The sequence below is a fragment of the Salpingoeca rosetta genome (genome assembly GCF_000188695.1).
Source record: "Salpingoeca rosetta unplaced genomic scaffold supercont1.4, whole genome shotgun sequence".
Taxonomy (NCBI): Eukaryota; class Choanoflagellata; order Craspedida; family Salpingoecidae; genus Salpingoeca; species Salpingoeca rosetta.
The window spans coordinates 564,253-585,235 of record NW_004754930.1 but is presented as its reverse complement, the minus strand read 5'-3'; the positions used below and the strand labels follow the sequence as shown (position 1 = coordinate 585,235).

Below are 20,983 nucleotides of genomic sequence, written 5' to 3'. Positions count from 1 at the left end.
CTGTTTGATAATCAGATAGACTCTTACATAGCCAATTCTACCAGGCTCATCATCTCTGATATTCTATACGCTCATTCATTCACATTCCGACACGCATTTTCGCAATCACACCCATATGACCAGGGGGACTTGTGGTGTTTGTTTTTTGATCGTGCATACCTCTTTGCTGTTTGGTGGCTGCGCCTTGCAGCATTGCTTGTGCAGGCTTTTGTTGTTGTTGTTTTTCGTGCGCGTCGTATGTGTCAGACAAACCATCCATCAACCAAGCTCCTCCTGTTTTCGTGTGGGGTTTGTTTGTTGGTGGGTGGTGAGAAAGGCACACAACGCACACAAACAAGCACACACACACACACACGCACACCACACAAACACACACACACACACACACACACACACACACACACACAAAACCCAAACACGAGCAAGGGGCAACGCAAGCAACAATTAATGAAGAGATGCAACCATGAGGCGACAGCACAAACAGTGATGTTGTCAAATTTGACAGCAGCCCACATCGAATGTGACGTTTCCCACGATTTTTTTACCTTGCTTGCTTACTTGCCACGTTGATCGCCACGTGCACACGCCTGCCGTTACTCCACCACAGTTATTTCTGCCTGCGTGATTTTTCCGCCTGCTTCTTTTGTGTCGTCTTTTTCAGTGGCACATGTGCAGCGACCCACGTGGTCGTGTTCATTTTCTCAAGCTCTCTCTTCTGCTGCGCCTGACGACCACGACGACTATGGTTGGCTAAGATGCAGCCCGGCTGGCTCCAGCCAGGACCCCCCTTCACCCGCTTCTTCAAAGGAAACCACTCCGCTCCCCGGCATCTGGAACGCCCGGCATGACCATCGTGCGAACCAACACCTCAATCAAGTTGACGGTCGTCTTTGACACCAGCTGGGGCAACGACGCTCCTCAAGCAAACGTCACCGGTACGCTTCCCCTGCTCGATGCAAGCATATCTCTGCTTCTTTGTCTTCTCTTCTTTTCCTTTCTTTCCACCCTTTCTTTCCACCCTTTTCTCCCCCCCCCCCCCTTTCCCTCCCTCTATCCTCCCCTCTCTTCCAATCTTCCATTTACCCCGATGGCGACAGGGGCAAACTCGCCAAGTTTGCATTAACCCTCGTCAAGCTGGTACGTGGCGCACGTGTTGCGGCAGACCCCAGTATCCACCTTCAATGGAGGAGAAAAGGCTCTTGTTGCTTCCATCCATCATGTGCGCTCAAACCCAGTCCATCGCAGACAAAATACTTGGTGTCTTCAGACCAGATGGCCAAGTGGTGCTTCCGCACTTCCATGACCGTTGCTGACTTGGCCTCATTGGCCCTGAAAGCTGGGGTGGCAAGCGGATGACATTCCTTGAAGGAAAAAAAAATCCTCTTTCCCAATTCCCTTTTCCCTCAAAACCTCTCTTTTGCCATTCTCTCCCTAACCCCATGTTTCTTGTGTGCCCTTCCATCGTTGCCGCCATTCTCATTCACTCATTCATGAATCTTACATGCATCCCCACATTTCTCTTCATAGGCATGCCGCAACAAACCGCTATCAAGTCAAGCTGACGCGCCCACGAAACAAATGCACCGACGCTTACTTTTGCTGCCGCCCAAGACTTTGCCCAATTGTCATGTGCAGCTCGCTGCCTGACATCTTGTCTGGTCTGTGACCACTGCTCTGTTCATGATTTACACTTGAGACGTTTCGGCTTTCGCGGCATTTATGGAGCGAACGAAACGAGAGTAAACAAACAACAGAACGAAAGTGCGCTCAGTACAGTCACAAGTCAACCGCAAACATCACGGGGAATCAACCACAGAACCAAAACTGTATTGAGAAGGTCGCACAAAAGAAACAACTTGTCATGTCACACGTGCACCAACAACACCCACCTCGCTGAGCAAACGACAAGTCATACCACACGGCGGCACCACCACATGCCTGCTGCGTCTCGCTCTCACTCCATCACTCCATGTGCTTGGAGAGGCGAAGGGAGGCGGCCCAGGTGGATTTGCCCTTCTTGTACTTGGTAGCGCGCAGCTTGGCCAGGTTGCGCTTTGCAGCCTCCAGTTCGCGCTCCTGCTTCAGCACGGCCTCCACAGCCTCAATCTCCTGGCGCATGCTCTGCACGGGGCGCTCGTCCAGGGACATGTCTGCCTCCTGCGCCTCCTCAAGCGCCGTCTTGGCAGACTCCACCAAGTGATCTGCAGCCTTCTTGACGGCGGAGCCGGCAGCCAGCAGCCGCTTGGCCGTCGGCGACTGCGCATCCATCTTTGCGCGGCAAGCAAGCATGAGCTGCGCAGTGGAGTTGGCCACGCTCTTCGCAGACGCCACCAGCTTCTCGTCGGCAGAGCCGCCCTGCACCGTGGCGTTGGCCGCCTCGCACAGGTTCTGCGTGGCAAACGCAACCAGCTTGGCGGCAGACACCATGCTCGCTGACCACTGCGCCTCCTCACTGTAATAATCGCCAGAGAACGGCATGGTGTCGGCCATCTCCTTCTGTGCGGCGTTGGCGGCCTTGACCAGTGACGACGTGGCGGTGGCAATGCTCTTTGCGGCGCCGAGAATCTGCTCCTCAAACGGAAGGTCCTCCACCTGCACCTCCGCGCGGGGCTGCATCACAGAGAGCTTGTCCGCGGCAGAGTCGATGGCGGCAGCAGCGGTCAGCAGCTCCTGTTCCGCAACGACGTTGGGGTCGGTCGGGTCAACCCAGTCATCGCCCTTGAGGTTCTGCGCGGCCTGGCCAACCTCAGCCAGGTTGGACGCCACTTGCCGTGACCACTCGAGCGCCTGCTTCTTCGCGTCGGAAGTCGCTGGGCGGCCCGCAAGCGACGCGGCAACGCCAAGCAGGCCGCGAACAGCCGCAGCGCACCCCTTGCTCGCAGACTGCACCTCGTCCCGGCCTGTGGACGCCTCGCTCACAACGCTGGCCACCTCGGCAGCCTTCATCAGGTCAATCACGGCCTTGCGTACGTCGTTCGCGGCGCCCGTCAGGCGATCCACCTGGCCAGAGCCCATGGCCGTCACCAGCTTGGTCACCGCCGAGGTCACGGGCCGCGATGCCGCAATCAGGTTGCCCACCGCATCCTCGTCCTTCACATCCTCATCAACAAGGCTGGAGCTGCGCGGTGTGTACAGAAAGGAAAGGGTGGGGGTGGGGAGGGTGGGGGTGTGGAAGGCCAGGGAAGTGGGTGAGCACATTCATAAACATCCGGCCCGAGGCGAACCATGCATGACAATGACAACACGAAACATACACGATGACTTCGCACATCCTTGTTCAAACAACCAACAATGACAACGCACACACACACACACACACACACACACACACACACACACACACACACAAACAACAACAACAAACACAACAAACAACAACAACAACAAACAACAAAAACAAAAACAACAACAAACACAACAACAACAACAACAACAAACAACAACAACTTAAACAACACACACACACATTCCGCACCTCGTTTCTTCCCGCTCAATGGCCTGCATTGCAGACTCGAGGGCCTGTGTGACGCGCTGTGCACCATCATCGATGCCAGATACCGTCTTCAGCAGCCCGCTGATGTTCGTGGCCATGGTCCGCGCTTGCTCGCCCAGCTTCTTCACAGCCGCATCCTATTCGTGTGTGCATGCATTGGTGAGTAGCCGCCACCGCCACGCAGTGAATTAATGCAAGTGGCACATGTGCAAATCTTGAGCAGCACAAACGCAATTCAACAACAGCACCCCCGTGTACGCACCACAAAACATGCCCCCTCCCCTCCACTATCCCCGTCCTTCTGCTTCATTCAAACGTACATCGTGTGGGTTGCCGGAGACGGACTTGGTTGTGGTGAGGAGCTCAGCGAGCGTTGCGCCCACATCACGTGCAGCGTTCAGCAGCAGCACCTGGGCGTCCACCTGGTCGGGCCCAAGCGAGGCTGCACCAAGCTTCAGCGACTCGACGAGTGCGTCAAAGTTGGTGTTGAGCTTCTCCGCAGCAGCAGCAAGGTCGTCCTGGGACTCCGCCGTTGCCGTGACAAGCGCCTTGGTCTGCTCCACAAGCTGCTTGGCCTTGTCGCGGATCTGGCCCTGCTCCGCCGTGAACGTCGTCTGCGCGTCCGGCATGAGCGAGCCCGCAGATGCAAACATGAGCGTTGTCTCCAGGTCTGTGACCGTGTCCTCGACCTTGACGCACGCGTCGATGCACGCCTGCGTGCCGCGGGAACCAGCCTGCAGCTGGGCAACCACGCTCTGCACCTGACGCGACACCTCGCGCGCGCTGTCGGCCACCTCCTGCTTCGCCACCTGGTCCGTTGGTCGCTGCTGCAGCAGCCCAGCGGAGCCGACCAGGTTGCTGCAGGCAACACCGAGATCACGCACGGCACCCTTGAGCTGTGTGGCAAACTTGTCTGACGGCAAGCCCTTGAGGGCACCGGTGGTGTCTGAGATGAGCGCGAGCAGCTGGTTGGTGAGATCGGTGGCCAGTGCAGGAACCTCCTCCGGCTCCGTAAGCGCCTTGCTCAACATGTCCTGTGTGGGTTTGGGAAACAAAAAAAAAGGGGGGGGGATAGGAGAAGTATGAGTCAAACAAGTAACATGAAAAAAACGCGAAGATCGACTTGAACAAAACCAGTACAACGCCACCACACCACCACAAACTGCGATGCGCCATCACACACACACACACACACACACACACACATACAAGCACACACATACACACACACACACACCTGTGCCTTTGTGGCCATCTTGCGGGTGTGCTTGTTGGCAGAGTCCTGGTAGTCGACAAAGTTCTGCGCAGTGGTGAACTCGGCCGCTTCTCCGAGCTCCAGCTTGTCCAGGGCGCGGTTGATGTTGTTCAGGTTGCCAGCAGCAACGCCAGTCTCGTTGGTGAGCTGCCCAATCGTGTTACAGAACTCTGTGATGCCCTTGTCCAGGTTCTCACGCGCGCGTGCGACAATGCGGTGCTTCGTCTTCTCATCCGGGTTGCCGCCACAGTCGCGTGCCGCGTGCACGAGCTGGCTCACGCCCTCCAGCAACGTCCGGCCCTGCGCGCACACGGACTGCTGCACCTCGCTGTCCTTGATGTGCGAGATGGCGCCAATCATGCTCGTGAGCAACGAGTCTGCGATGGTGCGCGTTGCCTCCGCTGCGTGCGCCAGACGCGCCGGGTCGCTCGTTCCGCCCGTCTTGAGCGCGTCGCACGCCTCGCGCAGGTTCGCAGCCATGCCCACAATCTCCTCCTGGAAACCGCCCATCGTCTCGTCGTCAGCCACCTCCAGCGTGCCGCTCTGGCACGCGTACTCCGTCTCCTGCAGGTCGTGCAGCAGCTGCCCAATCTCGTAGGCGGTGTTGTCGCACTCGCGCTGGCCGGGCGCGTTGTCCTGCATGGCGGACACGAGCGCCTGCACAGACTGCGACACTGTCTTGGAGTGCTGGCCCAGCTCCTCCCACTTTGGCGGGTCGCGTGGGTTGGCAATCAGGCTCTTGGCGGCGGTGATGAGCTTGCAGCTTGCCTCTGCCACGTCCCGCCCAGCGGTGCAGAACGGCTTCTGGCGCGCTTTCGCCTCTTCGCTGAAGGCGGCGGCACCGGCACCGCTCGCATCCGCGTCCGCGTCGGTGGCCAGCTGAAGCAGCTGATCCACCACCTCGTTCAGCTGTGCCGAGCTCTCTTGGCACGCAGCGCGCGCCTCGGGGGTCATGGACGAGGCCAGCTGCTTTGCGTTGGCAATCACGTCGCGTGTGGCGCCGGAGATGGCCGTGGACACCTCGACCAGCTGCTGCGAGACAACTGGGTTGGTTGTCTGCTCCGCCGCCGCACGGCACAGGTGGCACAGGCTCGTTGTATCTGTGGCGATGCGCTTTGCCGCCGCCATCACCTCCTGCTGGGACGACGTGCAGCTCACCAGCGTTGCGCACGCGTGCTCGATTGCTTCCTTGGAACGAATCACGCCCGCCTGGTCCAGCGCCCCACCGCCAGAGCCACCAGAGGAGGACACATCAGACACGGCAACCAGGTATGCTGCCTGTGCAGCGTCCTCGCAGAGACCGACGACGGCATCTGTGGCGTGCTGCAGTGCAGAGTTGAAGCGGTCTGTGTCACGGTTCTTGCAGTGGCCCGCAACCTCAGCCAGTGCAGAGCCCAGGTCCTGCACAGAGAAGACAAGAACGAGTGTGTGAGTGTGTGAGTGTGTGAGTGAGTGTGTGCGTGTTGTGTGTGAGTAAGTATGCATGCGTGTGTGCGCGAATGTGTGCAAAGAAGGCACGTGCAGGGGAAGCGAGCTGAAGAACACGTACAAACAAGCATACAACCAAACAAGCATACAACCAACCAAACAAGCATACAAACAAACAAACAAGCATACAACCAACCAACCAACCAAACAAACAAGCATACAAACAAACAAGCATACAAACAAACAAACAAGCATACAAACAAACAAACATGCACTGACGCACTCTGGTTTTGGTCAGCACGTCGTCAACACAGGTAAAGTAGGAGCTTGCGCTGATGGCGGATGTTGGGCTCTCGAGCGAGGCCGCTGCGGCCTGCACTGTACGAATGGCCTTGTCACACTGCTTCTGGCCCGGGGCGGACTGCGTGCACGCGGTGAGAAGATTGTTGATGGATGAAGAGATGCCACGCACGGCGGAGGAGAGGAGGTTGCGCTGGCTGTTGTCTGTCGGGTCCACGGCCGTGGCAGCACCAAGCTTCAGCAGCTTCTCCGCATTGGTGGAGATGCTCTGCAGGAATGACAGCAGGTCCTTTGCGTCCTCCTGCGTCTCGCACGCGCCGGCAAGGGTGAGCCCCGCAGACACAAACGACTTGTGCACTTCCACCAGGCGCTGCGATGCCGCGGCAACCTCGTCGGGCCCGCCCAGCAGGGCCTTGTCAGACACCTCCGACACCACCTGCGACAAGGCATTGGCCGCGGACATCACGGTGGCCGAGTGCTGCTGGAACACTTCGGGGCCTTGCGCCTGCACGCTGAAGCCCTTGCTCTGTGTCAGCGGCTTGGCCTGCTTGTGCACCTGCTGCGCGCACTGCTGCGCACTGCGCTGGCCCGGGAGGTCCGAGGCCAGCTGCGACAGGCTCTCCAACAGCTGCTTGCTCGCAGCCTTCACCTCCGCCATGGCCGCAGCCGACATCTTGCCGCCACTGCCGGCCTCTGCGCCGCTCACGAGCTTGCGGCCTTCCATCAGCAGCTGGGCCGCCTGCTGCATGACCGCGCGGGCGTGGGCGAGGATGGCGCGCTGCTGCTCAGAGGCCGGTGTGCTCGCTGCAAACACCTGCACCGCCACGGTGAGCTCCTTGAGGGCCTTGGCCATGGCGTTGGCGCACTTGTTGACAAAGTCCTCGTTGCCCTGCTTCACCGCGGCCTGGAACTGCTTGATGCGGGTCTTGACGGCGTGGATGGACGCCATGATGCGCCGCACCGCCTCGGCAGGGTCGTCCCCAGGCATCGCCGCCAACTGCCCTTGCTCCGCCATCGCGTCCAGCTGGGCCAGCGAGGAGCCGAGCGTGAGTACGCTCTCCACGGCGTGGCTCAACTGAAGGCTGTCCGAGGCGTCGGCCGTGGACGCAATGGACGACTTGAGGTCTGCCAGGGCCGCGTTGACGCTGCGTGCGCAGTTTGTCACCTGCATGGTGGCTGCGGCGTCCGTGAACGTGGGCGCGACGTTTCTGGCGGCCTCCGCAAGGCGCTTGGCCGGCGCCAGGAAGTCCTGCGCCTTGTTGACCAGGTCCATCTGCGCCGCAGCGTTCATGGGGTCGCGGCGGGCACCGCGAATGGCCGTGATCAGGCGCGCCGTCTGCCCGCGGATGTGCTGGCACTGCGCCGCCAGCCGCTCGCGTGTTGACGACTCCCGCACGAGGTCGTCCGTGGCGTGCACGGCGCTGATGAGCTGGGTGACGGAGGCGGCAGACTGCTTGGCGCTGGTGACCAGCCCCGTGATGGCGCGCTTGAGAATGACGTCGCTGGCTGTGGCTTTCGTCACGTCGCGCAGGTTCGACGCTGCGTCCAGAAGTGCCTGCTGCGCCTTCTTGCTCTTGGGGTTCTGCGACGCCTTCTTCGTGGCCTCCACCAGGCGCGTTGTGGCGTCGGCAAGGCGGCGGGCCGTCTTGAGGTGCTCTTGCTGCTTCGTCGGGTCTGTCTCCCTGTTGGCGCGTGCCTTCACCTCGCTCACCACCACGGCCGTGGCCTTGGCCAGCTGCTTTGCGGTCGCCACCATCTGCCGCGGGTCGCCAAGCCGGCGCGGGAGGGCGTCTGCAGACTGCAGAATCTCCTCGCACGCGCGCTCAAACATGGGCGACACGCTTGCGCCCAGGGTCGCGTACGTGCCCGTTGCGGCACCGGACGCCGTGCCCGCACGACTGCGCGAGCCGCCGGTCGACGCGGTGTTGCCGACGACAACAACAACTTCGTTGATGCCCTGGATGAGCTGCCCGAGGGCGTCGGACACGGCGGTGGCGGCGTGGGCGAGCTCGCCAACGGCCTGCTCGTCCGCACACGCGTTCTGAGCCGCGCTGACGAGCGTCTCCACAGAGGCGGCCAGGGCGCGGGCGCTCTCCTGCAGCTGCTCCTGGCACAGCGCGCTGTGGATGGATGGCACCAGCATCTTGGAGCAGGTGCCCAGCTGCGTTGTGGCGACAGCGGTGGTCTTGGCGGCGGTGATGACGCTGCTCTGCAGCACGGCGTCGTCGCACTTGCCGGCCACCGTCTTTGCGCGGTCCACAAGCACGCTGGTGGCGTTTGCAATGGCCTTGGTGAGGCCCATGATGTGGCTCTGCTTCTCGTCGGAGACCTCGGCCGCCTGGGCCAGGGACAGCAGCGCCGACCCGCTTTGGCCAACCTGGTTTGCAGAGGAGAGGATGTTCTGGCGGTTCATGATGCCGCGCTCTGTCGGGGCCACCGTGTCCACAAACGAGCGCAGGTGCGATGACAGCTGCTCCAGCGCCGACTTGAAGTTGTCTGCCTGCACCGGGTTGAGGGCCATGAGCATGGCCACGTCCTCGGCGGCAGACCGCATGTTGGACGCCAGTGTGGAGATGCTGGCGCCGACGGCGGTGAAGTTGACCTTGGTGTTGTCGCTGCGGGCTGTTGTGAGCGTGACAATGTTGGCGGTGGCAGAGAGGATGGCGGCAACCTCGGCTGCGACGTTCTGCCGGGCGAGCAGGTCCTTTTCCTCGCGCCAGCGGTGGGCGGACGCGGACTCGCCAAGCGGCGGCAGCGTGGCGGGCGACGCAATCTTCTTGCCTGCAAGCACAAACACGCGGTTGGCACGCGAGATGTGGTTGGCAAGCGTGGACTGTGCCTGTGCCGACGAGCGCAGGCGCGGACGCAGCTGTTTCGGCAGGTAGTATGCGTGTGTGTTGTGTGTTGTGTGTGTGTGTGTTGTGTGAGCGTGGCAGTGTGTGTAAGCGTGTGAGAGGGGGAGAGTGTTGTATCGCGTGTTGTGTTGTGTTGTGGTGGTGTTGCGGCGGTGTTGCGGCGTTTTGTGTCGGTGGGACAGTCATGCAGCGAAGTGGACATGTGGGTAAGCTGTGCAAGTGGAGCATAAGAAGAAGAAGAAGAAAGAAGAAAAGAAGCACAAGGACGAGAACAGAGGACGACGGCATGGTGGAACGAACCGAAGCGTGGCCCGAGGCGGACTGACGCACGTTCATCTGTGGAAGAGGGGACAGGTGTGTTTGCGTGTGTGCATGATGGGTGAGGGGGTGGTGGTCATTTGCAAGTCGAACTCGCGTGAACTCGCACGCAAACCGCACTTGCACATGCGTTTGAACACAGAGGCAGACAAACATGACACACACACACGTACGCATACACACATACGCATACACACATACGCATACACACATACCCATGCACACACACACACACACACACACACACACACACACACACACACAGAGAGAGAGAGACGCGCGCAAGCACAGAGACGCACGCAAACACGAACGCCCACCTGCGTCGCCTTGCTGCCGCGGAGGTTGACGCGTTCGGCGCGGGCGAGTTGTGAGGTTGTGTTTCCAGATTGTGCTGCCATGCTGGACGCAGACTCCCGCCTGTCCTGTTGCCGGCGCTTCTTGAGGATGATGTCGATGTAGCCCGCAATGAGCTGCGAGATCTTGTCGCCCTCAAGCGTCTGCACAGAGTAGTAGTCGGAGTACGTGCCAAAGTCGAGGGTGAAGCTGTTGGGTGATGCAACCCACCGCTTCACCGTCGTCAGCGGCCATGTCTTCAGCACCTGGGGGAGGGGAGGGTGGCGGTCGTGGTGACGGCGGTGGTGTGATGGTGCCAATGAATATGACGAGCAGTGAACTTGGAACACATTCACAACCGCCTAAAAGTGCGCAACACGCAACAAACAACCACACACACACACACACACAAGAACACAAACAACCGCACAAAACAACACATACAAACACATGGACAAGAACACAAAGGCACAAAACACGTACACACATGCACACACGTACACACATGCACACACGTACACGCACACACACACACACACACAAGAACAAGAACAAGCAAAGATACAACCGCACAAAACAACGCATATACACACGAGCACACAGCCGCACCTCCTTTGTCTTTTCGTCCATGCGCATGACGCTCTCGCGAGTGACGCCGAGAAGGCGTGGGATGAGCTTGTTCTTGCCCTTCACTTTCTCCCGCACGCTGAAGAAGGTGATGCCATATGTCTTGAGGGCGCGGCACATGGTGGTGTATTTGAACTTGATGTTCAGCTCGGGCTGGCCAACGAGCTTCTTGTGCTCTGCGTAGATTTTCTTCTCCACGCCCTTGACCTTGACATACTCCGCAGGGAGCACGGCTCGCAGGTCGTCGAGGTAGCCCGGTTTGTGGCGGTCAGGGTTGTGGTCACCATGCTCAATGTGCACTTGCATGGCAGCAAACTGAGTGGGAAGAAGGGAAGAGGGAGGAAGAGCAAGGGAGTGGAGTGGTGTCAATGTAAACGTGCGTGAAAGCAGAGCAAGAATACAGAACTAAGTGGCACAAGCACGGTCGGTGACGGAGTGCAGCACTCGCACACAGATGGGAGCAGACAGACGGATAGAGACAGACAGACATACACACACACACACATGCACACACACACATGCAAACCTCACACGTGCCCGGGGGGGGGGACTGACCTGTACGGCTTCGTCGAGGGTGCAGGGATGCTCGCCCTTGACAATCGAGTCCTTGGCCTGAACGGTTGTGAAGTGCACAATAAAACAGCATGGGTAGCGTCAGTGTTAACAGTACCGAAAGAGTTCACAGCACAGCACAAGCACAAGCACAAGCACAGTAGCAAGGAGACGACCCACAGCGACTGCAACACACACAAACACACACACACACACGAACACACGAACACACGAACACACACACACACACACAAATACACACAAACACACACACATACACACACCTGTCCGTAGACGAGGTTGACTTGCACAGGATCGTCTCTGTTGATTTCCTGATCGGAGAAGAAAAACTTCTTACGGAGGACGAGGACCTGGTCCGGCATCACGCCCTGCGCTCGCAGCGTCAGCTCGTGCTGCAGCCACTTCTCATCGTCCTGTAGATACACCCGCGCGTGAGATTCGTTCATGTGTATGTGTGTGTTGCGTGTGTGTGTGTGTGTGTGTGTTTGTTGCGTGGTGGTGTGCAGCAAGGGAAGCACATGTGAGGCACTGGCGTGCACCGGGACGGTCCGCAAAGGCGGGCAGGTGAACAGAAGAAACAGGGCAGCGCACAGCCCTTATGGCAGCAACATCATGAAGCGCACACAGACACACGTACACACACGCACACACGCACACACAACACAGACACACAAACACACAAACACACAAGACACACACACACACACGCGTACACACTCAAACACACACACACACAGGCACGCACAAAGACGTACAGCCATGCGCTTGCGAAGGTCGACGAGGGTTTCCTTCTTTGAGCGGCGGGTGTCCTGTGGAGAAGCGGCCTTTTCGTCCAGCATGAACGAGTACTCCTCGTGGTTGTGGATGCCGATGCGTTGGCACACGTTGTGCACAATCGCGCCAACAGGCAGGCTCTCGTCAATCTGTGGCCACATGTGCGTGATGGTGAGTGGCGGGAAGCATGGTGCGTACACGGTCGTGTTGCACAACAACACGCAAACCAGGGCAAGCACAAGGGCAAGACGATGAAAAAAGGGCAAGGATAACAGCAGCAGCAGCAGCAGCAGCAGCAGCAGCAGCAGCAGCAGCTATAGCAGCCACAGCAGTACAGATGGGGTATCACATGCAGTGGGACCTGGTGGTGTTTCCCCCCACCTTGACGGTACGGACGGTCTTTTCGCTGCCGTCGATGAGGCGAATCTTGAGGGGGCGCTGCTTTGGCGCAAACTGCACAATTTGCTGCGATCATCGCACGCAGTGTGTGTGTGTGTATTTGTTTGTGTGTGTTGAGATAACAAGAGGGTGTGTGAGAGGTAGCCGTACATTGCTTCTTTCTTGCGTGAGCGTTTGGTGCAGAGGGAACAGGTGGTGCAAAGAACACGCGTGAACGAACATGGACAAGCCTGCGCAAGGAATGCAAATGATAGGCAGCGGGTGTGCAGCGCTCACCCCATTGCGCAGGCCACTGGTGCCGATGGTGGCCTTTGGGTCGACCCAGATGTCGTAGCCGCCATGCATGGACTGCCGAAGGAAGCCATACATATCCGCTGTGACGACGATGAAGCAGGGCAATGTTCATGCGCAAGAAACGAGATGTGAATGTGTGGTGCGTGGAAGCTGGCACAGGAAACGAGCGAGAATAACAGAGCAAGCCGTGTTCGTAGGTGCACACACGGGTGATGGAAAGCAGGAAACGCGGATGTTAGCGAGCCGCGTACCGAGAGATGGATCCTGACCAAACTCTGTGAGAGCAAGCACGCACGCTTGCGCCACGGTCATTTGCCGTCCAAACTGCATCAGGCAAGCGAGCAAGGGCAGATTGGAAGAGAGCAGAGACGAGAGCAAAGGTGCATAAACAAGAGGAGAAAGTGAGTCACACTTTCGATACGAGCCACTGCGCTGAGACACAAGCAGCAGCAACACTGCCACTGTCAATGTCACTGATAGTACTACAAGCGAGCGCCTGTGCGTGTAGCACACGAACATGTCGTGATGTGGCGACACGCAATAAGACACGTCACACAGGAACAAGTGTGCATGTACCTTGATGATTTGCTGAGTGTCCTTCTCCGCCCAGACCACGGTCAGAGCGATGGAGTTGTCCATGGTGAAGGTGCCTTGTGTGTGGGTGCTTGTGGACGACGACGACGACAAGGAGAGCGCGTGAGCGAGATGAGGGGCGGTGGGGGGGGGTCGATGCGAACATACAAACACAAACACGAAGGCAGAGACTGGTGGAAGGTCGTGGTTCGATGGTTTTGTTTGGCTGCAGTCCACCTCATTTCACCAAAACAGAAAACTGGCCATATTTCCGCACAATCACCAACACTGCGCATCAAGCACCAAGTCCGTGGCGCCATTTTTTTGAGTGCGACCAAGCAACAAGGAAGACATCATCGATGATGGGTGCGTGTGTGTGTGTGTGAGCGTGTAGTGTGTGTGTGTGAGCGTGTAGTGTGTGTGTGTAAGCGTGAAGTGTGTGTGCGTTGATGTACGTTGTGTCTTTGTGTGTGGATGAATCTCTTTGTGTGTGTGTGCGTGTGTGTGAGTGCGTTGACGTGTGGTTGTGTGTGGATGAATCTCTTTTTTGTGTGTGTGTTCTGTGTACGGTCTGATTCCCTTTCTTTCTTTTGACTGTTGTCCAACCACTCTCGCCCTTGTCTGTTTGAGTGCAGAGGGGGATTCCGGGTTCTGGGCAACGGACGATCTGTCCGACATCTTTGGCGACGTGGACGAGGGAGAAACAACAAAGGAGGACAAGAAAGATGCCGCCGAAGCAGAGAAAGAACAGGATTCAGCACAGGATTCAGCTGCCCTCCAAGCACAACTCGCGGCGTTGGAGCAGCAGTTGGCAAAGGTGCGTGGGCAGCTGAACAAGGCCAACAGCACCAAGACCACCAACAACAGCGCCACCGCCACCATCAACGACAACACCACCACAAATGACAACAACACCAACAACAACACCAACAGCAACAGTGCCGCTAACAAGCCCACACCAAGCACCAATGCCACCACAGCAGCCGCAGCAACTACCGCAGCCAGGAAACCTTCGACGCCACGAGCAGCTGCTGCACCGACGCGGAGCGTTCGCCCTCAAAGCACCAGTGGGTCGCAGAAGCAAGCTACGCCCGGCATGACTACCCATCCGTCCTCAGCTTCCTTGACGGCAAAGCAGACGGCGCCGCCACAGCGGGCGGTGGTTCCGCGAAATGCGCCCAGGCGACCCGGCACCAGTGGCAGCGCTTCAACATCAGGGGCATCGCCATCGGCAGGCACCGGTGCAAAGGTAACAACCAGCGGCGCATCCAACTGGACACAGAGCGATAAGGACGAGTACACGGGACTCCGACTCAAGTACGTTGTTTGGTGTGACTCAAACGCACGCGCTTGCTTTTGTCGTCGCTGTTGTTGCTTCTCTGCATGATGGCTCCCTTCTGTACGAATGCTCGCTCACCTCCTCTACTGCAACACACACACACATGTTCTCTGCACAGGAACCGAACCATTGGCAGTCTGCAGCTCAAGTCGATGATGAGTGGGCGGAAGTTTGTTCCCATCCGTGACATTGTCAGTGTGGTAAGTGACGCGCGCACTCACGCAGCAAGATGCAGCCACATGCACTTGTGTTTGGTGTCGCTGTAGCAGGAAGCAAATGAGCTGCGTCGCTGTCCGAGGTGCCGGCGTTTGCAGTCTCCAACTTGACATCACGGCAACAACTGCCAAAGCTATCACATAACCACCCTCAGCAACCCCTCTTTCCTCCTCTCCCCCGCCCCGCTCACCTCAATGCGTGCTCATGCTTGCAACAGCTGCGACACCGTGCAAAGTCGCCCGAATCGGCAACGGAGACAATTGTGACGTTTGGGGTCGTGGCCAAGAAGTCGCCCACGAAACAGACATCCAAGGGCGCAAACTACGCCATCTGGACCATGTCAGACCTCAACCACGACGGGGTGCGCTGCCTTGGCTCTTGCACGTGAAACTGGAGGGCGTGTGCGTGTTTGCATGTGTATTTGCATGTGTGTGTGCATGTGTGTTTGCATGTGCATGTGTGTTTGCATGTGTGTGTGTGTTTGCATGTGTGTGTGTGTGCATTTGTGCTGAACCCGTGACGCCTCGCCCGGACTTGGATAACGTGATGCATTTGCGTGGGCGCATGTGTTTGTGCATCATTATGCAGGTTGGCCTGTTCGTCTCTGGTGCAGTGCATGCAAAGCACTGGCGCGAGAATGCTGGCGTCTTTGTCGGCATTTCCGACCCGGTCCTCATGGAGGTGTGTGTGTGTGTGTGTGTGTGTACATCGTGCACGTTTTGTTGTTGTTGTTGTTGTTGTGTGTGTGTGTGTGTACATCGTGTGCACGTTTTGTTGTTGTGTGTGTGTGTATGCTCCCCCACGCTTCATTCTGAACACAACTACCTGCCCCCTCCTAACACACGACGTGCGTGACAGGAGCGCGCCGGCTCGCGGCCAATGTTGACGGTGCGCGATGAAAGCCAACTGCTCATGGTTGGCACGTGCTCGGATTTCGCCATGTGCAAGGCGTTTACCAAAGACGGCAAGCCATGCAGCTGGCCAGTCAATTTGCAACTGGGGTGAGTGAGGCATGTCACCTGCTCAAACACACACGCACGTACCGCTCTCACTGACGCATGCATACCGATGCATGCATACTGACAAGTGCACAAGCACACACACATACACACGTGCACACATGCACACTAACACACTTTCACACTTTCACACCTACACACATACACACATACACACATACACACTTACACACTTACACACACACACATACGCACACACACACACTTACACACACACACACGATCATGACTACTGCCGCGGTGTCAGGGAATATTGCCAAGCGCATGTTGGCTCCGCGTACAGGAAGAAGAAGAGGCAATCGCGGCAAGTCCTCAACCTCGGGTTCGTATTCAGGCATATCCGTGCAACCTTGTCTCTTTTATTGCACACTTTACTCTGTTGTTGGTGTCAACAAAGGTTCATTGCATCTGCTGATCGATCGCCGATGAACACACATATACAAACTCGCAGTTTTGAACACGCCCTCACGAACACATGAACGAACACATTTGAAACACAAACACACGCATGTGTGCACAGAATGGGCCCGAATCCCAACGCGCGCACGGTGTTGGCGGCGCGGCAGCGGTCCGGTGGTCGACCATCACCATCACCATCATCGTCCACTGGTCTTGCACGAGGCGCATCTGTTGTTGGAAAGAGTGCATCATCGTCATCTTCATCGAAGAAGGCCAAGACGCCGATGGAGAAGATGAAGAGTCAGCTGCGACTGGAAGCCGTGACATCCCTGAGTGCCAACAACACCTTTCGTAAGGCCATGCGCACCATGACTTCCTCAAGTAAGCGGTCGTGGCGGTGTGCTCTGTCGTGTGCTGTGACGTATGTTGCATGTGTGCTCTGCGGTGTATTGGTATGGATGACAACAGGGCAACTTGCACAGACACAAACCAACTGACACACACACACACACACACACACACTCTCTCTCTCTCTGTCCACCACCACCACCACCACCACCACCACCACCACCACCACCACCGCTGTGTCGTGGACACGTGTGTGTGATTCAGATCCGCTTGCAAAGAAGATGGTTGAGCACGAGTTTCGTGAAGCGGCAAAGAAGCGCGATGGGTCCTTCCTCAACCGCCCAAGATCGGGTGTCCGTCCAGACACCCAGGCATCGACCTCCGTGCTCACGGCCACGTGCGACAAGCTCCTTGCACTCAACGGACAGTCAAGACCCATGCTTGCACGCGGCGCACAGGCGGTACGCATGGATGCACACTTTGTTGTGCGTGTATTTTGTGTGTGTTTGTGCGTGTATTTGTGCGTGTATTTGTGCGTGTGTGTGTGCATGTGTGTGACGTATGCTTCAATGTGTTTGTGCGGCTGTGCGTGAATGGTTCTCGTGTGCATACTTGCGTTGCACGGCTGGTTGTGTCCTGACACGTGGTTGAATGCACATGATGCCCGAAGCACAGCATTTCTGTGCGTGTTGTTTTGCTCGTATCCCTTGTGCTTTGCAAAGCGTGCTGCTAATATGCAGGGCGCCTTCTCCATGGTCGCCCTTCAAGCACCGCTCACACATTGTCATTGATGCTTGCGCCTTCGTTGCCTGTCACGTGCGATTGTATTGTGATTGCACAGGGGTCGCAAATCCAACTGTCCAAAGCGCGTGATCCATACGCACGTGCAGCCGCGCTCGCCCGCAGCAAAGGCGGATTCGCCAAAGTCGATCCCAATGCGCCCGTGTCACCATCATCACGTCAGTGCTCTCGCCCTTGACGCTGCATCGCTGCTGTGGTGACTTGGTCTTGCTGCGCAAACGATTGGCTGAAGCTGAGCCTGTTGTTCACCCTGCTGCTGTTGCTGCTGTTGCTGTTGTTGCTGCTGTTGCTGACATCATATGCACTTGTTGTGCACTGACCTGCAATACCTGCTCTTGCACCTGCACGACAGAGGACGTTGACGTGGATAAGCTGCGAAAGCGCGTGGCCAGACGCGAGGTAACTGCAGCAGAGGATCGAGAGGCGCGCACGTCCAAGCGCCCAAAGTCATCCGTCCTCACAGCCATCGTCGGCGATATTGAGTACGTCATCGCGTTGCATTACTTCACATGTTGGCTCATGTGTGCACGTGTTGTTGCTTTGCTTTGTTGCGTGTTGTTGCTTTGCTTTGTTGCGTGTTGTTGCTTTGCTTTGCGTTGTGGTGTTCTCTTGCCGTAAGCTCACTCCTCGTGTTCGTGTATCGGGCCGTGTTGTCGTTGGTGCTTGCATCTGTGTGTGTGTGTGTGTGCGTGTGCGTGTGTGCGCGTGCGTGTGTGCGCGTGCGTGTGTGCGTGTGCGTGTGCGTGTGCGTGTGCGTGTGCGTGTGCGTGTGTGCGCGTGTGCGTGTATGCTTGCAATCTTGAATTGCTGCTTATGTCAGTTCTGAGGAGACAAAGGCGATGCTTGAGCGCAAATCGAAGCACCTGGACGAATTCCACGAGGTGTGCGTGTGTGTTCATGTGTGTGTTCATGTGTGTTCATGTGCGTGTGTGTGTGCACGCCATCAAACCATATTGCGGACATATGCCTTGCATTCGTTAACCACCCGCCGCGTTGTACTTGGGCTCGTCTCATCCCCACACGCACTCACTCCTCACACTCTCACACTCTCACACTCCTCACACACACACATCCATCCATTCACTCCCACTTTTCAGGCGGAAGAGAAGGAGCTTATGCGCATGCTGGCACGCGGAGAGGAATTGGAGAAGATGGAGGAAAAGATGAAGACAATCAAGGAAACGACCGTCGTGTGTCACAAGTGCAGTACGGTGCGTACATCTCACTGGGTTGTGGTCGAGGAGCTTGCCACACGACAGATACAGAAGCAAGCACACACAACGCACATACACACGTGTACACACACACACACACACACACACACACACACACACACACGCACAACACAACACCCAACTCACACACACACACACACACACATAACACACTCCATGTCACACCTGATGACCAACCCCCATCTCCGGCGTGCAGTGCAAGCGGCTGACGATGCGCGCGCCAAAGCTGTGCATCGACAACGGGCACGCCGTGAACAAGGTGAAGACCAAGAAGCGGTTCTTCCAGTGCGGAAACTGCAACAAGCACACGTTTACGCTGGGCGCTCGTTTGCCTGGTGGGCCCTGTCCTGATTGTGGAAAGGTCGCATGGAACATCGCCTCCATGTTCAAGGTAGAAAGAACCACTTGGTTGTGTTGGGTTTGCGGGGTGAACGCGTGCGGTGTTGGTTGTGTTTGTATGCTTGTGTAAGTACGCACGCGCGTGGGCGAATGCGTGCATCACCACGTGCCATATGTTCCCTCTCACATATCTTTCGCGTTGCTATGTGCAGGGTCGTCGCTCAAAGCGCCCGGAGTTTGGCGTGAAGACACACTTTGGCGACCAACCACGATAAACAGCGCTGCTGTGCTGCTGGCCGCACAGTGGCTGACTTCTTCTTCCTCAACCACATATGTAAATTCTTGATGAACTTTTCATATTGGCACGTTATGCTGACACGACCAAGCAAACAAGAAGCAAAAACAAACAAACACAAGCACACAAGCAGACACACGAAACCAAAACAAACCAAAACAAACACACTCAAGGAAACAAACACAAGCAAACAAGCAAAGGCAAACACAAACACACAACATACAAGCAAGCAAACAAGCAAGCAAACAAACAAACAAACACACACACATTGCCACCGAGGCTACTGTTGTGTAACGTCAAAGTTGGCCCACAGCGTGGCCAGGCGCGCCTTGTTGCGCTGCTGGGTGGAATAATTGTCCGGTCTCGGGTTCATCCACGTGCGGGGAGGAAGGTCGAGCATTCCGCCGACAATCTCTTGCCCAAAGTAGAAGGGAAACTGCGTCTGGTCCTCAATCACGTGCGCAAACCCGCCATCCGTCCCAAACTCAACGTTGAAGTATGGGAAGCCCTTCGGCACCTGTACCCACGCCACGCAGCAACAACAGCAGAGGTGGGGGAAGAACAAGTGGGGAGGCAGACGTACACGTGTGAGGTCGAGGTGAGTGAGAGTCGACACTGCTGCGCGTTGAGACCAAAGGAGGCAAAATGGCAGACAAACACAATTACATGACCACACACACACACACACACACATGCATGCATGCATTGACGTACGCTTCTGCGGAATCCTTTCTTGCGCGTGTCAATGAGCTTCTTGTGCTGTGACCACTGGGTGTCACACTCGGCAATCGCTTTCTGTTGATTGGAGATGGGCCCATCAGATGCGCGGTGGTGATGAGACAAAAATGAAAAGCCCAGGCTATTCGACAGAGACACCACGCACACCACGTCATACTCGCATAGCAAACGTACAGCACGACGTAACACAACAACACAGCACCACACCACGCAGCGCCACACCACACCACACCCCACCACACCACACCACACCACACCACACCACACCACACCACACCACACCACACAACAGTCGAGCACGACACGACAACGGACTTTGAAGTACATGGGCGCCATTGCGCCATCGTCGCGACTCAGCGGGATGGCGTGGATGACCGTGTGTCTGTTCTTCTTCGGGTTCATCACCGTCTCCATAAACACAACGTCCATGTCCCGCGAGCGAAACATCTCTGTGAGCGCACGCTGGAAGCGCTGCAGCTCCGCATACTCGTCCTCGTCAAAGTCTGTTGCTGCCGTCGTGTGGCGGATGGGAACAATCACGCAGTGCTGCGGCCCCAGGCTACCGCGCGCAGGCAGCGACAGGTACATCTGACGCACATGCAGGGTGGCAAGCAGTGAGGGGGGGGGGCGTTGTTTTGGGGTGTTGGTTGGTTGGTTGGTTAGTTCATTGGGTTTGCTTGTTTGGGTTTGTGGGTGTGGGTGTGGTGACAGTGTAAGGTGGGGGCTGGCGCTGAGAAGTGTGTGTGTGTATGGTGTGTGTGGTGTGCTACATCAACATTCACAACGCAATGGAGACAGCTTGAGACGGACAACAGACCGTTGTTCCGACGCTGATGGTGAGGTTCTTGTGGAAGCGGTCCGTGTCCAGACAGAGGTCGCAGTTGGCCAGCGCGCGGTCCTGGCGATGGAAGTCTGCATGGCGTGTTGGGAACACGCATAGGGGCGCGGTGGAGGTGCACGAGTCAGCTAGTGGCGAAAGCAGCGAGCAGGGATCCACGCAGAGATACGGCGACAAGCCAGGTCACATGCACA

General features: G+C 57.2%; 3 protein-coding genes across 3 annotated transcripts in view; 1 reads left to right on the top strand and 2 right to left on the bottom strand.

The window, feature by feature from the left end:
• Window positions 1-1,670: 1,670 nt before the first annotated feature.
• Window positions 1,671-13,472, bottom strand: PTSG_01204 (Tln1 protein). Its single transcript, XM_004997119.1, has 15 exons — window positions 13,226-13,472; window positions 12,901-12,973; window positions 12,632-12,729; window positions 12,338-12,421; window positions 11,938-12,105; window positions 11,446-11,595; window positions 11,165-11,221; window positions 10,592-10,924; window positions 9,967-10,248; window positions 9,632-9,667; window positions 6,460-9,345; window positions 4,731-6,149; window positions 3,814-4,527; window positions 3,476-3,630; window positions 1,671-3,118 (listed from the first exon to the last, which is right to left on the bottom strand). The coding sequence occupies exons 1-15, from the start codon at window positions 13,286-13,288 to the stop codon at window positions 1,963-1,965; spliced, it is 7,674 nt and encodes a 2,557-aa protein (XP_004997176.1). The 5' UTR covers window positions 13,289-13,472; the 3' UTR covers window positions 1,671-1,962.
• A 112-nt stretch (window positions 13,473-13,584) lies between these two features.
• On the top strand, window positions 13,585-19,334 carry PTSG_01203 (uncharacterized protein; the record flags this gene model as incomplete). The annotated part of the gene is made up of 15 exons (XM_004997118.1): window positions 13,585-13,588; window positions 13,858-14,539; window positions 14,680-14,761; window positions 14,995-15,138; window positions 15,366-15,458; window positions 15,636-15,778; window positions 16,044-16,118; window positions 16,317-16,576; window positions 16,808-17,004; window positions 17,385-17,502; window positions 17,697-17,826; window positions 18,165-18,225; window positions 18,442-18,555; window positions 18,776-18,970; window positions 19,131-19,334. 15 exons carry the CDS (start codon window positions 13,585-13,587, stop codon window positions 19,191-19,193), a joined length of 2,361 nt encoding a protein of 786 aa, XP_004997175.1. The 3' UTR covers window positions 19,194-19,334.
• Window positions 19,226-20,983, bottom strand: part of PTSG_01202 (CWF19L2 protein) — a 5,716-nt gene continuing 3,958 nt past the window's right edge. Inside the window, exons 10-13 of the mRNA XM_004997117.1 lie at window positions 20,769-20,863; window positions 20,267-20,539; window positions 19,928-20,008; window positions 19,226-19,730 (exon numbers count right to left, since the gene is read on the bottom strand). Coding sequence (XP_004997174.1) covers window positions 19,494-19,730; window positions 19,928-20,008; window positions 20,267-20,539; window positions 20,769-20,863 — 686 coding nt within the window. The 3' untranslated portion in view covers window positions 19,226-19,493. The remainder of the gene's footprint in view (window positions 19,731-19,927; window positions 20,009-20,266; window positions 20,540-20,768; window positions 20,864-20,983) is intronic.

Bases quoted from the DNA above. Each gene is read 5' to 3' on its own strand.
- PTSG_01204 (XM_004997119.1), bottom strand. From the start codon at position 13,288: ATGGACAACTCCATCGCTCTGACCGTGGTCTGGGCGGAGAAGGACACT. The intron at 12,106-12,337 runs GTGGGGGGAAAC...ATGTGGCCACAG, and splicing joins AGACCGTCCGTACCGTCAAG to ATTGACGAGAGCCTGCCTGT. The intron at 9,346-9,631 runs GTTCGTTCCACC...CTGCCGAAACAG, and splicing joins CCGCCTCGGGCCACGCTTCG to CTGCGTCCGCGCCTGCGCTC.